This window comes from Eumetopias jubatus, unplaced genomic scaffold (assembly GCF_037043125.1).
Source record: "Eumetopias jubatus isolate StellerSeaLion01/CBP00866 unplaced genomic scaffold, mEumJub1_p1.0 scaffold_9, whole genome shotgun sequence".
Classification (NCBI taxonomy): Eukaryota; Metazoa; Chordata; class Mammalia; order Carnivora; family Otariidae; genus Eumetopias; species Eumetopias jubatus.
The window spans coordinates 97,031,317-97,049,775 of NW_028274815.1; the positions used below are offsets into that span (position 1 = coordinate 97,031,317).

General features: G+C 38.4%; 1 protein-coding gene across 1 annotated transcript in view; it reads left to right on the plus strand.

Annotated features, from left to right (window-relative positions):
• Positions 1–18,459, plus strand: part of DZANK1 (double zinc ribbon and ankyrin repeat domains 1) — a 68,254-nt gene that overhangs the window by 20,377 nt on the left and 29,418 nt on the right. Inside the window, exons 6-7 of the mRNA XM_028112948.2 lie at positions 403–488; positions 8,619–8,736. Of these exons, the coding sequence (XP_027968749.1) occupies positions 403–488; positions 8,619–8,736 (204 nt within the window). The remainder of the gene's footprint in view (positions 1–402; positions 489–8,618; positions 8,737–18,459) is intronic.

Below are 18,459 nucleotides of genomic sequence, written 5' to 3' on the forward strand. Positions count from 1 at the left end.
ACAAAGTGAATGCTCAAATAAAAATATATCAAATGAGTTAAATGTTTGTGGATAACAGCAGACAGTTGCTGCATATGTTCTTTTAGGTGAATCTTTGAGTCCTGGGGATGTAATCTTTGAGAAAAATAGAGGGCAACTTAGGTTTTTAAATTCTAAACTCTGGTCTGTCTGATGGTAAATTCAGATATCTTTTCTTGTAAACTCTGTTTTTAATGAAATATACGTACCTAATCATGATAGCATTCTAATCTTTTTAATGTTGGGTCCTGGGGTAATCATTACTTATGATTCTCCCATCGTGGTTCTCAAAAGATGAGTGCTGGATATGGTAAGACAACACATTAAAATGAAATTTTACTGTACATAGCTTTTACTGTGATTTTATATGGACCTTAATTGTAGTTCCCTAGTTTTGCACACATAACTGGCCAGAAGAGTTTGACAAGCACGGAGATCATGAGAATTCAAAGAGAGACAGACTTTCTCAAGTAAGTATCCCATTTTCTTTACTATTTCTTAAATTCTACTGAGACATTGTCAAAAAAATTTAAGGATGAGACATAGGAATAGTGTTTTCTCACCCAACTGTCTTTCATTAAATTTTTATAAATTTTAAAAGTATATTGATATACAATAAAACTGTACTTATTTAAAAAGTACAGTCGACCCTTATGTATATCACACCATTATGTACAATAGCGAAGACATGGAAGCAACCTAAGTGTTCATCAATAGGTGAATGAATAGGGAACATGTGGTATATTTATGCAGTGGAACATTACACAGCCATAAAAAGGATGAGATCGTGCCATTTGCTACAACATGGATAGACCTAAAGGGTATTATGCTGAGTGAAATTAGTCAGACAGAGAAAGACAAATACCATATGATTTCACTCATATGTAGAATCTAAAAAGCAAAAAAAAAAAAAATAATAAACAAACAGAGGAATCAGACTTACAAGTACAGAGAACAAACTGATGGTTGCCAGAGAAGAGGGGGATGGAGGGATGGGCAAAATGGGGGAAGGGGAGTGGGAGTTATAGTCTTCCAGTTATGGAATGAATAAGTTACAGGAATAAAAGCATAGGGAATATAGCCAATGGTAATAGCATTGTATGGTGACAGATGGTAGCTCTACTTGTGAGCCTAACATGTAAAGAAGTTGAATCACTATGTTATACAACTGAAACCAATGTAACATTGTGTGTCAACTATACTCAAGTAAAAAAAATTTTTTAATTCATTTTGCAAAAAAACCGTGCAATTGACATGCATATAACCTTGAAACTATCACTATAATTAAGAAAATGAACAAGTCCGTCACCTCCAAAAGTTTCCTGCACTGTACCCTTTTGAAATCCCTCCCTTGTGCTCCTCCCTATCCCAAGGCAACTATTGATCTGCTTCTCGGCACTGTAGTTTTAGTTTGCATTTGATTCCATACATAAATGGAATAATTCAGTATGTGCTCTTTTTGCCAAGCTTCTTTCATTTTCCTAGGTTTTTTTTTTTTAAGATTTTATTTATTTATTTGACAGAGAGAGACACAGCAAGAGAGGGAACAAAAGCAGGGGGTGTGGGAGAGGGAGAAGCAGGCTTCCTGTGGAGCAGGGAGCCCGATGCGGGGCTCAATCCCCGGACCCCAGGATCATGACCTGAGCCGAAGGCAGACGCTTAACGACTGAGCCACCCTGGCGGCCCATTCCTTTTCCTAGTTATTTTGAGATTCACCCACGTTGCTGCACGTATCAGGTGTTTATTTCTTTTTATTGTTGAGTAGTATCCCGTTGTATGGATACATCACAATCTGTATATTTAGTCATCTATTGATGGACATCTGGGTTGTTTCCAGTTTTGGGCTATTCAGATAAAGCTAAGAACATTTGTATACAAGTCATGATATGCACATATAGTTTCATTTCCCTTAAGTATATACCTGGAATGAAATGCCTCGGTCGTATGATAGGTGTACGTTTAACTTTTTAAGAAACTGCCAAACCGTTTTCCAAAGGAGGTGCACCATTTTACATTCCCAGCAACAGTGTATGAGAGTCCCACTTTCTCTACATCCTCACCAATGCTTTAATTTTTATGTTTGGCCATTCTTGTGAGATGGTGCTTGGGATTTCATTTGCATTTCCCTAGTGACTAATGACTTTTGAGCACTGTAAAAGTGTTTATTTGCCATCCATATACCTTCTTTGGGAAAGTGCCTGTTCAAACATTTTGTCCTTTTTAAAAATTGAGTACTATATCTCCTAATTATAGAGTTGTACATGTTCTCTTTTGTTAATATGTGTTTTGCAAATATTTTCTCCCAATTTTGGCTTGTTATTTGCTTAAGAAAGTTTATTTTTAAAGAGCTAAAGTTTTTTTGTTGAAATGTGATGTATTTATTTTTCTTATACTTAATGTTTATTTTGACATATTTAAGAAGTCTTTCCCAAGCCGAAGACATATCTCACTCATAAGATTTTCTTCTGTGTTTTCTGCTAGAAGTTTTATCTCTTATATTTAGGTCTATGATCCATATTTAATTATGGTGTGAGGTTATTCCAGCACCATTTGTTGAAAAGATTGTCCTTTTCTGAATGATTACTTTTGAGATTTTGTGGGTCTGCTTCTGGACTCTGTATTCTGATCCACTGATGTTTGTCTATATTTATTTACTACCACACTGCTTGATTGTCATATCTTTATAATAAGTCTTGAAACTAAGTGTTATACATTCTTCAACTTTGTTCTTCTTTTACAAAAATAGTTTGGCTCCTCTCGGTACTTTGCATTTTCAAATAAGTTTTAAAATCAGCTTCTCAACATCTACAAAATGTCTGCTAGAATTTTGATTTGGATTGCATTTAGTTGATATATTAATTTAAGAAAAATTGATGTTATTAACAATTTTGAGTCTTTACAGTCCAGAAAAATGAGGTATCTCATCGTTTATTTAGTTCTTCCTTAATTTCTTTCAGCAGTGTTGTATAGTTTTCAGTGCTCAGGATTTACATATCTTTTGTCAAATTGATTTCTAAGTATTTCGTATTTTTTTGATGCTGTCATAAATGGTATTGTTTTTAAAATGTAAATTTCTGGTTATTCATTGCTGGAATATAAAATTGATTTTGTGTAGTGTTCTTATATCCTAGAACCTTACTAAACTCACTTATTCTTTTAGCTTTTTTGGTAGGGTCCATAGAATTATCTATATAGGTGGTCAGGATACCTGTGAATATTTTTTTATTTTTTTAAAGTTGATTTATTCTATCTCTACACCCAACGTGGGGCTCAAACTCACAACCCTGAGATCAAGAGTCGCATGCTCTTCTGATGGAGGCAGCCAGGCCCCCCTCACGTGCAAATAAAGGCAATTATTTTACTTCTTCATTTTCTACATGGATCCTTCCTTCCTTCCTTCCTTCCTTCCTTCCTTCCTTCCTTCCTTCCTTCCTTCCTTCCTTCCTTCCTTCCTTCCTTCCTTCCTTCCTTCCTTCCTTCCTTCCTTCCTTCCACTATAAACTGATTTATTTAAAAGTTACAAAAAAGCACAACAAAATAGAGATTATCCTTAGAATTATTAATGATTTGTTAAAGATCAGGTAGGATTAGAGGGTAAGAAATGGTATTGGGTGGGGCGTGCAATTGCCTTAGTTACAGTGCAGTTGATTACATATTAATTCAGCCATTACATCCTGGGAGATAGTAGTTGGGGGATCAGTAATTTATCTATGGGGAACTCCTACACAAATTAGATCCATCCAGACCTCCCCCGTGCCATCCTTCTCTACTCCTCAGAACCCTAAAGCCACCTGGATGGCAATATTCCCTATTCATATATTCTTTCCTCTCCTGAGGTGCTGTGCAAGCCGAAACTGTCTGATCTCTATAGCTGGAACATATATACAGATCCCTTTTCTTTTTTCTTTTTTTTCTTGACTTGTTGCCTTGGCCAGAACTTTCAGTAAATTTAGAATAGAAGTGATGAGAGTGGACATTCTTGCCTTATTCCTGAACTTAGGGAGAAAACATTCCATTTCTTAACATTAAATATGATATTGGCTATAGATTTTTTTTGTTGACCTTTCAGATTGAGGAAATTTTCTCCTAGTCCTAGCTTGCTGACAGTTTTTTTTTTTTTTAAGATTTTATTTATTTATCTGAGATAGAGAGAGTGAGAGAGATGAGCCGGGGGGCAGAGGGAGAGGGAGAAGCAGGCTCCCTACTGAGTAGGGAGCCAGATGTGGGGCTGGATCCCAGGACCCTGGGATCATGACCTGAGTCGAAGGCAGATGCTTAACTGACTGAGCCACATAGGCGCCCCTAGGGTTTTTTGGTTGTTTTTCTTTTAAATCAGGAGTAGATGTTGGATTTTGTCTATAGCATTTTCTCTACCTATTAAAGTCATCATATGGTTTTTCCTTTTTTGTTCATGTGGTGAATTACAAAGATTGATTTTCAAGTTTTATTTTAAAGATTTTGTTTATTTATTTGAGAGAGAGAGAAAGACAGAGAGAGCATGAGCTGCGGGAAGGGCAGAGGGAGAGAGTGAAGCAGACTCTCTGCTGAGCATGGAGCCAGGGGCAGGGCTCTTGATCCCAGGACCCTAAGATCATGACCTGAGCCAAAGTCAGACACTTAACTGACTGAGCCACACAGGCACCTCTGATTTTCAAGTTTTATTTTTTAAAATATTTTATTTATTTATTTGACAGAGAGAGAGAGAGGGAGCACAGAAGTAGGCAGAGCAGCAGGCAGAGAGAGAGGGAGAAGAGGGAGCAGGCTCCCCACTGAGAAGGGAGCTCAATGTGGGGCTCAATCCCAGGACCCCGGGATCATGACCTGAGCCAAAGGCAGACGCTTAACTGACTGAGCCACCCAGGTGCCCTGATTTTCAAGTTTTAAATCAACCATGCATTTCTGAGATAGACCTCACTTGAAGTATTATCTATTTTATGTAATATTTATTTATTTTTTTAAAGATTTTATTTATTTACTTGACAGAGAGAGACATAGCGAGAGAGGGAACACAAGCAGGGGGAGTAGGAGAGGGAGAAGCAGGCCTCCCCATGGAGCAGGGAGCCCGATGTGAGGCTCGATCCCAGGACCCTGGGACCACGACCCGAGCCAAAGGCAGACGCTTAACTACTGAGCCACCCAGTCGCCCCTATTTTATGTAATATTTAATTTGATTTGCTAAAATATAAAGAACTTTTTGCATATATGTGCATGAGGGATATTGGTCTGTAGTTTTCATGCCTTAAAATGTCTTTCTCTGATTTTAATATCGAGGTAATTCTGGGCTCACAAAATGAGTTGGGAAGTATTCTCTCTCCTTTAATTTTCTGAGTTTGTATAGAATTGGTATTATTGGGGGGTGGGAGGGATGGGGTGTCTGGGTGATGGACATTGGGGAGGGCATGTGTTATGGTGAGTGCTGTGAATTGTGTAAGGCTGATGAATCAGCCTGTATCAGACCTGTACCCTTGAAACAAATAATACATTATATGTTAATAAAAAAGAAAAGAATTGGTATTATTTCTTCCTTAGGTGTTTGGTCGGGTATACCAGTGAAGGCACTGGGGTCCAGAGTTTTAAGGAAGACTTTAAACTACATATTAAGTTTGTTTAATAAATATAAGTCTGTTTAGGTTTATCTGTTTCTTTTTTAGCGAACCTTTAGTTTCATTTGCTCTTCTCTTTCTTTTTTTTAAGATTTATTTATTTGTTAGAGAGAGAGAAAGAGAGCAGGAGCAGGGGGCAGAGGGAGACAGAGTGTAAAGCAGACTCTGCACTGAGTTTGGAGCTGGACGTGGGGCTGGATCTCATGACCCTGATGAGATCAGGACCTGAGCTGAAACCAAGAGCTGTTTGCTCAACCAACTGCACCATCCAGGTGCCTCTGCTCTTCTTTTTCTAATTTCTTTAGTATGTGGAAGATGAACTCATTCATTTGAAGCCTTTCTTCTTTCTAACATAGGCATTTAGAATCTGCATTTCCCCCTGAGTACTGCGTTAGCCCCTAATATTGGTATGTTGTGTTTTCATTCATTTTTATTTTTAGTTTTTTTAAGTAGACCCCATGCCCAGTGTGGGGCTTGAACTCACGACTCTGAGATCAAGAGCTGCATGCTCTACTGACTGACTAGACGCCCCTGTTGTGTTTCATTTTAATTTGGTGTAAACTCTAACTATCCTTGTTGTTTCTTTTTTGACCCATGGGTTATTTGAAAGTATTTCATTAAATTTCCAAATATTTGGGGATTTTCCTTATATCCTCTGGTACTTATTTCAAATTTAATTCCTTTTTTGATCAGAGAACATATATTGTATGATTTGATTGGTGAATGTTCCATGTACACTTGAAAAGAATGTGCATTTTGCTAGGGTGAGTATTCTGCAACTGTCAATTAGGTTAAGTTGGTTGATGATATTGTTTAACTCTTCTCTATATTTACTGATTTTTCCACCTATTGCTTCATCAGTGATTGAGAAATCTGTGGCTATAATTATGAATTTGTCTACATATCCATGCTTTCTATTGGATTTTGCTTCATGTACTTTTAAGCTCTATTATTGTGTATAAACCTTTTGGATTCTTATGTCCTCTCGCTGAGTTGACCCCTTTATCTTTATGAATAACCTTCTTTAACCCTGGTAATGGTCTTTGTTCAGGAATCTATTTTGTCTGAAGAAAAAAAAAACCTATTTTGTCTGATATTAACACAGCCACCCCTGCTTTCTTCTGATTAGTGTTTGCATGGTCTGTTTTCATCCTTTTACTTTTAACCTATCTGTTTTTCTTTAAGTTTTTTTAGTATATGTGCTGCCGAAGCGAGCACTTCTTTAAGTTTTTTTAAAGCAACATCTAGTTAGGTCTTGCTTTTTAAAAAACCTGACAATTTCTACATTTTAGTTGGGGTGTTAAGAGTATATTCTGGTTATTGATATGTTTGAATTTAAATCAACCATTGTGCTATTTGTTTTCTGTTCATCTTATCTGTTCTTTGTTGCCTTTTCTTTTTTTCTGCCATCTTTTGGATTAGTTGGGTATGTTTCATGATTCCATTTTGTTTTATAGGCTTTGTTAGCTTATTAGCTAGAACTTTGTTTTTAGTGGTTGCTTTAGGGTTTCTAATACGTATTTTTAACGCATCACAGCCCATCCTCAAGCAGGATTAGGCCACCTTGTACACACCACAGGCACCTCATGATCCTGTACTTCTGGGCGCTAAAAACAGCCTTTGTGCTACTGTGGTCACTCATTTCACATCTACGAGTATTATGAACCCCATAATACATTATTACATTTATACATATTATACATATACATCCTTACATTATTACTTTTATTTTATATCAATTATTTTTGAGGCCCTTTACACTTTTATTGTGGTAAAATATACATAAATAAAATTTACCATTTTAATGATTTTTAAGTTTACAATTCACTGGCATTAAGTACATTCACAATGTTGTGCAGCCATCACCACCATCCATTTCCAGAACTTTTTTGTCATTCCACACAGAACTCAGTTCCCATTAAGCAATAACTCCTTCACCTAATCCTTCCAGCCCCTAGTAACCTCTGTTCTCCTTTCTGTTTTTATGAATTTGCCTATTCTAATTACCTTATTAAGTAGAATCAGACAATATTTGTCCTTTTGTGTCTGACTTACTTCACTTAGCATAATATTTTTGAAGTTCTCATGTTGTAGTATGTATCAGAATTTCATTCTGTATTAAAGATGAAGAATATCCCATTATGTATATACCACAATTTGTTTATCTGCTCATCTGTTCATGGACACTTGAGTTGTTACCACATTTGACTATTGTGAATAATGCTGCTGTGAACATTGGTGTCCAAGTATCTGAGTCCCTGATTTCAGTTCTTTGGGGTATTTACCTAGGACTAGAATTTCAATTTTATGGTAATTCTTTGCCCAACTTTTTCAGGAACTGCTAAACTGTTTTCCACAGCAGCTGCATCATTTTACCTTCCACCAGAAATGCACAAGGGTGTCAATTTCTCCACCAATACTTGTTATTATCTGTTTTTCTAATAGTCATCCTAATAGATATAAAGTGGAATTTTATTGTGGTTTTGATTTGCATTTTCCTAATGACAAGTGACGTTGAGCATTTTTTTCATGTCTTTCTTGGCCATTTGTATATCTTCTTTGGTCAAGACGTGGTCCTCCTCTAGGCAAGACCTGTCACAGACTGAGCTCAGAGGTCAGGTAGGAAGTCAGAAGATTGCAGTTAAGGTAGACTTTACTGGAATTCTCGGGGATCACCCTCACCCACGCCAAATCCAGTGTCATAGGATGAGTCAGAAGTGGGATCAAGGCTGCTGATAAACTTCTGCCACAGGTCGGGAAATAAGGTAAGCCAGGCCAGGTGAAGGACCAGTGGGTCCAGGTGGAAGGCCACTTTGTAATAAAATGACTGGAGAAGCAACCCCTGTCTTGAACTTGTTCCATATAGCCTTTGAGAGTGGTCTGCTCTTTGTTTTGTTTTTTTATTTTCTAAAATGTTTGAACACTTGGAGATTTTCATCTGACTTCTTAATGTGAACCCATCAGAACATAGCCAATCAGAAACCTATTTTGTTGCAGGTGTGCCCACTGCCTGGCCCCCCGCCCATCTGACCCCTTTGCTCGCTTCTGTCAAGAATGTGGCTCTCCTGTCCCACCCATATTTGGCTGTCGTCTCCCACCCCCAGAAGGAGCTCAGGTGAGCAGCAGAATCTTTAAAAACTTCTTTCATTGGTTTATCTGATCTTTAGTAGAGCAGTAGCATAGTACCTGGCACTCATGATCCACAAACATAAATATTGTTGAAAAAATTACCAGCAGACTAATCTCTTATTGCCCAGTCTCTTACTTAAAAATGGAAAACCTTGTTTGCGATGCCATTTCTTTTGGTGGCCTTACAGAAGCACAGGTTCAGAAGGATACTGAAATCCTATTGTATTTTTTTTTTAAGATTTTATTTATTTATTTGACAGAGGGAGAGAGAGAGAGTGCGTGCGTGCACAATAGGGGGAGTGGCAGGCAGAGGGAGAGAGAGAAGCAGGCTCCCCGTGGAGCAGGGAGCCTGATGTAGGACTCAAACCCAGGACCCGGAGTTCATGACCTGAGCTGAAGGCAGATGCTTAACCAACTGAGCCACGCAGGTGCCCTGAAATCTTATTGTTTCAGTGATATGTGCATAGATAAATATATATTTCCTACTCAGATGATACTCAGTTTATAACCTGGGTACAGTAATATTTCTATTCTAGAAATAAATGGAGAGAAGTACTAATTACAAATCTGTATATCCTTAAGATACATCATTTTGTCCGAAGATTGGTATAAGCTATAGATTGATCTATTAAAAAATTTTGGCTGTTAAGTGTAGATAATAATTGGTATAAGCCTACTAATGAGTTTATAGTTAGAAAAGATACTCAGCTTACTAAAAATCAAAACCTTCACCAAAATATGTTATCTTTTATGCACTTGAAACTTGGGGAGTTTTATGGAGTAGGGTTTACAAAATGAAATAAAAGGATCTATGATGTTGACTGAAAGATAACCATCTTTAAAAAGATAGTCACTAAGAAAAAGCCACTAATTCAGTGTGTTTATATAGAGTTCTAGAATTGAGTTATACCTTCAAGCAAAGGGTGAGAATCTAAATGGATATCTTTTTTACAATTTATTCCAAGGTATTGCTCAAGATTGTTGTAGAAGTTAATTTAATTTTCTATAATGTATTTTGAACTTCATAAAAAAGATAATACAGAAAATAAACTATAAATAGATCCCAGCAGTGTGGATTTCCCCTGCTTATTTTCATTCATTGGTGCAGTGTCAAAGTTATTTTTTACTTGCCTGAAAACAGATTTTCAAAGACTTTATTTATTTATTATAAATAATAATAAATATTTTTTATTATAGTGTGAGCAGGGGATGGGGTCAGGGAGAGGCAGAGAAAGAATCCCAAGCAGACTCTGTGCTGAGCACAGAGCCCAGTGTGGGGCTCAGTCCCACAACCCTGAGATCACAACCTGAGTTGAAACCAAGAGTCAGTCGCTCAACCAGTTGTGCCACCCAGGCACCCTGGAAAACAGATTTTCAGAACTTTCTTTGTTCTTTTAGGGAGGAAAAGTTATCAAAGATTATAAATATTTTATTTGTTTTTATTATTTTATTTTTATTAATTTTATTATTTTATTTATTATTTTTATTTATTATTTATTATTTTTATTATTTTTTAAAAGATTTTATTTATTTGTTTGACAAAGAGAGAGAGCACAAGCAGGGGGAGCAGCAGGCAAAGGGAGAAGCAGGCTCCCTGCTGAGCAAGGAGCCCAATGCGGGGCTCGATCCTAGGACCCTGTGATCATGACCGGAGCCGAAGGAAGAGGCGTAACCGACTGAGGCACCCAGGTGCCCCAAGATTATAAATATTTTAAATGGTAAACTTAATCCAAGACAGAGTCTCATTAACAGATGGAGAAGTGCACCTTACAGCTCCAGATCCACCCTTCATTGCCCTGCCTCGTGGGTCCTGGAGCTGGACCCTTTTAACATTTCTCCTGTGCCAGCTAGCTAGATGTTAATTTTGTTAGTAGAGGAACATTGCTGCTGGAGGGACACTGCAGGAGAATGGACTTGGCCTTTCTTCCTGGTTCTGGTATGCTTTCCTCTCTTTTTGCTCTGGCAGTGCTCAACTAACCTGCAGGAATCCAGTTGTGCTGAGCCCCGTTGTGTTTTGGTAACATCCCATGAACAGCTTCTCAGTGAGTTTCACTGGCACCCCAGCCAGCTTCCAGATAGTCCTCAGGCATCCCAGTGGGCAGTTTGCCAGCAAGCTATAGGAGCATGCCTGCACAGGCCTTCCCAGCATGTTCTACCAGCTCCCCAGAGGGAGATTTCCAAACAGGTTTCATTGGACCCAGTTTTTTGCTTTTTGCTTGCCGGTTCAGGTCTATGTCACCCCAGTTGAACTTCTTTGCTATCCAATGGTCAACAGCCATACTCCTTTTCCTCCCCATTTATTTATCTTTTCTGTAATATATATCATCATATATATTACATCTATATATGTTATAAACTGAAAATGCAGTGTTACATGATCTTATGTCATTTAAAGAAAAAATGTTTATGTACTCATATCTGGTGTCTCATTTCTTCATTTCTTTCCTGTGAACTCAGGTTATCGTCTAGTGTCACTTAGTTTCAGCCTGGTGGACTTCCTTTACTAAAGGCACATCTGCTAGCCATTTCTTTCTGTCTTTGTCTATCTGATAATATTTATTTTGCATCCTCTTTTGAAGGATAATTTTACTGGATGTAGAATTCTTGTTTGACAGTTATTTTTAAGGATTTACTTATTTATTTGAGGGGGGGGAAGGGAAGGGCAAAGGTAGAAGGAGACTCTCAAGCAGGCACCCCACTGAGCATGGAGCCTGATGATGCAGGGCTCAATCTCACAACCCTGAGATCATGACCTGAGCTGAAATCAAGAGTCAGACGCTTAACAGACTGAGGCACCCAGAAGCCCCTTGTTTGACAGTTATTTTTAATTTCAGTCCTTTGAAGACATTATTCTCCTACCTCTGGTCTCCATGGTTTTTGATGTATGTGATAAGTAGTTTTTTCTCTTGCTACTTTTAAGACTTTTCTCTTTCTCTGACATTCAACAATCTGACTATAGTGTGCCTAAGTGTGGATCTCTTTCTGTTTATCTTTCTTGGAATTGATTTTCTTGGAGCTATAGATTAATGTTTTTCTTCAAATGTGGGAAGTTTTTGGCTATTATTTCTTCAAATTCTTTTTTTTTTTTTGCCTTTTCTTCTCTCTCCCTTCCTTCTAAGACTCCTATTACATGTATGTTGATATGTTTTATGTTGTCCTACAAGTGTTTGATGGTTTATTTTCTTCCATCCTTTTTCTCTTTGTTCTTCAGATTGGAAAATTTCTATTGAACATATTCATGTTCACCAGTTCTTTCTTCTGTCATCTCTGATCTGCTATGGAGTCCCTCTGGAGGTTTTTTTGTTTTTTTTTTGTTTTTTTCTTTTCCCCATTTCAGTTATTTTAATTTTAAACTCCAGGTTTTGATATGGTTCTTTAAAAAAAAAAAGAGAGTCCCTATTTTTTTTGAATCATCACCATAATACTTTCTTTATCCTTTAAACATGGTTTCCTTGAGTTCTTTGAACAGTTTTATAACAGCTGTTTTGAAATCTTTGTAAATCCAACATCTGGGGATACTATATCTACCAACTATTTTTTTTCTCCCTGAGTTTAGGTCACACTTTCTTGTTTTTTGTGTGCCTCATAATTTTTTTAATTCTGGACATCTTAGATGATACATTGTAACAACTCTGGATTCTAACGTTTTCTTTCTTTTTCTTTTTTTTTTCTGCTATTTTTATTTTTGTTTACTGGGATTAATTTTTTTCTCATGTTTGTCTCCCCTGAAATGTGTGGCCTCTGATGTCAGGTTTTGGTTTTTTTTTAAGATTTTATTTATTTATTCATGCGAGACAGAGGGAGAGAGAGAGGAAGAGAGAGAGAGAGAGAGAAGTAGAGGGAGAAGCAGGCTCCCAAGGAGCAGGGAGCCCGATGTGGGACCCGATCCCAGGACCCTGGGATCATGACCTGAGCCGAAGGCAGACGCTTAACCATCTGAGCCACCCAGGCGCCCCTGATATCAGGTTTTTTGTTCTTGTTTTTATTTTTAAGCCTGGGGTCACCCCTGGGTCTGCAGAGCTTAGTGCTCAACTGAAGATTGGCCAGAAGTTGTACTCAAATACCTTGGTCCAGTAAGGCTTCCACTCTCTGCTGATGGATCTATGTGTGGCCTGGATCAAACATTCAATCTTCAGGCTATTTTCAAGTCTGCCTCAGCTTTTACTTTATACTGAACTCCCTTGCATCTCCATGTGTAGCCTCCATCAGCCAGGAATGTATGAGTGGCTTACTCCCACTCTGGTTTATGCTATACATGTGCATATCTTCCAGTCAATTAAAGATATGTGGGGAGCTTATCAAGCACCCTATATTTGACTTACCTCCTGGAACTTTCTGTTAAATCCCTGACTAGTTGCCTCAAACAGGATGATGATTTCAGGCTTATATAGCCACTGGCTCTCCCTGTTTTCTTGCCACTGAGATTGTCATCTTAATAGTGCTCCAAATCAAGTGACCCCTGCCCAGCTGCAGCTATGAAGCTGCTGGTTTTCACAGCATCTCCTGCCCCAGTGAGGCTGCCACACTGACAGAGCTAGAGGAGGATGGGTATAGCCTCAAGCAGGAACCACATAGACTTGTAGTGTTCTTATCTGAAATTCACCACTTTTCAGTTTGTTGTGTGCCTTTGGTGACTTTCAGAATCTGGAATGGTTTTTTGACTCTGAAATGACAGTTTTATCCAAATTTATAATTGCTTTTTGGAGAGAGGATTTGTGGGTTTCCTTACTCCATTGTGCTGTAAGATATTTTTTCTTTTTTTTTTACACTTCTATTTTCCACAGTAAACATGTTCTTACAATATAAAAAAATAAGAATAAAGGTAATTATTTTTAAACATTTTTTACGAAAGTAAATTAAATCTTTTTCTTAAGATTTTATTTATTTGAGAGAGAGAGAGAGAGAGAGAGAGAGCACAAGTGGGGGGAGGGGCAGAGGGAGAGAGAGAAGCAGACTCCCCCGCTCAGCAGGGAGCCCAGTGCGGGACTTGATCCCAGGACTCCAGGATCATGACCTGAGCCAAAGGCAGATGCTTAACCGACTGAGCCACCCAGGCACCCCAAAAGCAAATTAAATCTTTTTTTTTATTTATTTTTATTTTTTATTGTTATGTTAATCACCATATATTACATCATTAGTTTTTGGTGCAGTGTTCCATGATTCATTGTTTGTTCATAACACCCAGTGCTCCATACAGAACGTGCCCTCCTCAATACCCATCACCAGGCTAACCCATCCCCCTCCCCCCCTCCCCTCTAGAACCCTCAGTTTGTTTTTCAGAGTCCATCATCTCTCATGGTTCGTCTCCCCCTCTGACATACTCCCCTTTTCTTCCTCTCCTGTTATCTTCTTCTTTTTCTTTTTTCTTAAAATATGTTGCATTATTTGTTTCAGAAGTACAGATCTGTGATTCAACAGTCTTGCACAATTCACAGCGCTCACCATAGCACATAGCCTCCCAATGTCTATCACCCAGCCACCCCATCCCTCCCACCCCCAACCACTCCAGTAACACTCAGTTTGTTTCCTGAGATTAAGAATTCCTCATATCAGTGAGGTCATGTGATACATGTCTTTCTCTGATTGACTTATTTCACTCAGCATAACACCCTCCAGTTCCATCCACGTCGTTGCAAATGGCAAGATCTCATTCCTTTTGATGGCTGCATAATATTCCATTGTGTATATATACCACTTCTTCTTTATCCATTCATCTGTCGATGGGCATCTAGGCTCTTTCCACAGTTTGGCTATTGTGGACATTGCTGCTATAAACATTGAGGTACACATACCCCTTCGGGTCCCTACATTTGTATCTTTGTGGTAAATACCCAGTAGTGCAATTGCTGGATCGAACGGTAGCTCTAATTTCAACTGTTTGAGGAACCCCCATACTGTTTTCCAGAGTGGTTGCACCAGCTTGCATTCCCACCAACAGTGTAAGAGGGTTCCCCTTTCTCCACATCCCCGCCAACATCTGTCGTTCCCTGACTTGTTAATTTTAGCCATTCTGACGGGTGTGAGGTGGTATCTCATTGAGGTTTTGATTTGGATTTCCCTGATGCCAAGCGATGTTGAGCACTTTTTCATGTGCCTGTTGGCCATTTGGATGTCTTCTTTGGAGAAATGTCTGTTCATGTCTTCTGCCCATTTCTTGATTGGATTATTTGTTCTTTGGGTGTTGAGTTTGATAAGTTCTTTACAGATTTTGGATACTAGCCCTTTATCTGATATGTCATTTGCAAATATTTTCTCCCATTCTGTCGGTTGTCTTTTGGTTTTGTGGACTGTTTCTTTTGCTGTGCAAAAGCTTTTTATCTTGAGGAAATCCCAATAGTTCATTTTTGCCCTGGCTTCCCGTGCCTTTGGCGATGTTTCTAGGAAGAAGTTGCTGTGGCTAAGGTCGAAAAGGTTGCTACCTGTGTTCTCCTTTAGGATTTGGATGGACTCCTGTCTCACGTTTAGGTCTTTCAACCATTTGGAGTCTATTTTTGTGTGTGGTGTAAGGAAATGGTCCAGTTTCATTCTTCTGCATGTGGCTGTCCAATTTTCCCAACACCATTTGTTGAAGAGACTGTCTTTTTTCCATTGGACGTTCTTTCCTGCTTTGTCAAAGATGAGTTGACCATAGAGTTGAGGGTCCATTTCTGGGCTCTCGATTCTGTTCCATTGATCTATGTGTCTGTTTTTGTGCCAGTACCATACTGTCTTGATGATGACAGCTTTGTAATAGAGCTGGAAGTCCGGAATTGTGATGCCGCCAGCTTTGCTTTTCTTTTTCAGTATTCCTCTGGCTATTCTGGGTCTCTTCTGGTTCCATACAAATTTTAGGATTATTTGTTCCATTTCTTTGAAAAAAGTGGATGGTATTTTGATGGGGATTGCATTGAATGTGTAGATTGCTCTAGGTAGCATTGACATCTTCACAATGTTGATTCTCCCAATCCATGAGCATGGAACGTTTTTCCATTTCTTTGTGTCTTCTTCAATTTCTTTCATGAGTATTTTATAGTTTTCTGAGTACAGATCCTTTGCCTCTTTGGTTAGATTTATTCCTAGGTATCTAATGGTTTTGGGTGCAATTGTGAATGGGATCGACTCCTTGATTTGTCTCTCTTCTGTCTTGTTGTTGGTGTATAGGAATGCCACTGATTTCTGTGCATTGATTTTATAGCCTGCTACTTTACTGAATTCCTGTATGAGTTCTAGCAGTTTTGGGGTGGAGTCTTTTGGGGTTTCCACATACAGTATCATATCATCTGCAAAGAGTGAGAGTTTGACTTCCTCTTTGCCGATTTGGATGCCTTTGATTTCTTTTTGTTCTCTGATTGCTGTGGCTAGGACTTCTAATACTATGTTGAATAGCAGTGGTGAGAGTGGACATCCCTGCCGCGTTCCTGACCTTAGGGGAAAAGCTCTCAGCCTTTCCCCATTGAGAATGATATTCGCTGTACGTTTTTCATAGATGGCTTTTATGATATTGAGGTATGTACCCTCTATCCCTATACTCTGAAGAGTTTTGATCAAGAAAGGATGTTGTACTTTGTCAAATGCTTTTTCTGCATCTATTGAGAGGATCATATGATTCTTGTTCTTTCTTTTGTTAATGTATTGTATCACGTTGATTGATTTGCGGATGTTGAACCAGCCTTGCAGCCCAGGAATAAATCCCACTTGGTCATGGTGAATAATCCTTTTAATGTACTTTTGGATCCTATTGGCTAGTATTTTGGTGAGAATTTTTGCATCCATATTCATCAAGGATATTGGTCTGTAATTCTCTTTTTTGATGGGGTCTTTGTCTGGTTTTGGGATCAAGGTAATGCTGGCCTCATAAAATGAGTTTGGAAGTTTCCCTTCCATTTCTATTTTTTGGAACAGTTTCAGGAGAATAGGTATTAATTCTTCTTGAAATGTCTGATAGAATTCCCCTGGGAAGCCATCTTGCCCTGGGCTTTTGTTTCTTGGGAGATTTTTGATGACTGTTTCAATTTCCTTAGTGGTTATAGGTCTGTTCAGGTTTTCTATTTCTTCCTGGTTCAATTTTGGTAGTTGATACATCTCTAGGAATGCACCCATTTCTTCCAGGTTATCTAATTTGCTGGCATAGAGTTGCTCATAATATGTTCTTATAATTGTTTGTATTTCTTTGGTGTTGGTTGTGATCTCTCCTCTTTTATTCATGATTTTGTTGATTTGGGTCCTTTCTCTTTTCTTTTTGATAAGTCTGGCCAGGGGTTTATCAATCTTGTTAATTCTTTCAAAGAACCAGCTCCTAGTTTCGTTGATCTGTTCTACTGTTCTTTTGGTTTCTAGTTCATTGATTTCTGCTCTGATCTTTATGATTTCTCTTCTCCTGCTGGGTTTAGGCTTTATTTGCTGTTCTTTCTCCAGCTCCTTTAGGTGTAGGGTTAGATTGTGTATTTGAGACCTTTCTTGTTTCTTGAGAAAGGCTTGTATTGCTATATACTTTCCTCTCAGGACCGCCTTTGCTGTATCCCAAAGATTTTGAACAGTTGTGATTTCATTTTCATTGGTTTCCATGAATTTTTTTAATTCTTCCTTAATTTCGTGGTTGACCCATTCATTCTTTAGTAGGATGCTCTTTAGCCTCCATGTATTTGAGTTCTTTCCGACTTTCCTCTTGTGGTTGAGTTCTAGTTTCAAAGCATTGTGGTCTGAAAATACGCAGGGAATTATCCCAATCTTTTGGTACTGATTGAGACCTGATTTGTGACCTAGGATGTGATCAATTCTGGAGAATGTTCCATGGGCACTAGAGAAGAATGTGTATTCCGTTGCTTTGGGATGGAATGTTCTGAATATGTCTGTGAAGTCCATTTGGTCCAGTGTGTCATTTAAAGTCTTTATTTCCTTGTTGATCTTTTGCTTAGATGATCTGTCCATTTCAGTCAGGGGGGTGTTAAAGTCCCCGACTATTATTGTATTGTTGTCAATGTGTTTCTTTGCTTTTGTTATTAATTGCCTTATATAATTGGCTGCTCCCATGTTCAGGGCATAGATATTTACAATTGTTAGATCTTCTTGTTGGATAGACCCTTTAAGTAGGATATAGTGTCCTTCCTCATCTCTTATTACAGTCTTTGTTTTAAAATCTAGTTTGTCTGATATAAGGATTGCCACCCCAGCTTTCTTTTGGTGTCCATTAGCATGGTAAATGGTTTTCCACCCCCTCACTTTCAATCTGGGGGTGTCTTTGGGTCTAAAATGAGTCTCTTGCAGACAGCATATTGATGGGTCTTGTTTTTTAATCCAATCTGATAGCCTGTGTCTTTTGATTGGGGCATTTAGCCCATTTACATTCAGGGTAACTATTGAAAGGTATGAATTTAGTGCCATTGTATTACCTGTAAGGTGACTGTTAACTGTCTGTTGTCTGTGTTCGTTTCTGCTCTTTGCTGCTTTTAGGTTCTCTCTTTGCTTAGAGGACCCCTCTCAATATTTCTTGGAGGGCTGGTTTCGTGTTTGCAAATTCCTTTAGTTTTTGTTTGTTCTGGAAGCTTTTTATCTCTCCTTCTATTTTCAATGATAGCCTAGCTGGATATAGTATTCTTGGCTGCATATTTTTCTCGTTTAGTGCTCCGAAGATATCTTGCCAGTCCTTTCTGGCCTGCCAGGTCTCTGTGGATAGGTCTGTTGCCAATCTAATGTTTCTACCATTGTAGGTTACATATCTCTTCTCCTGAGC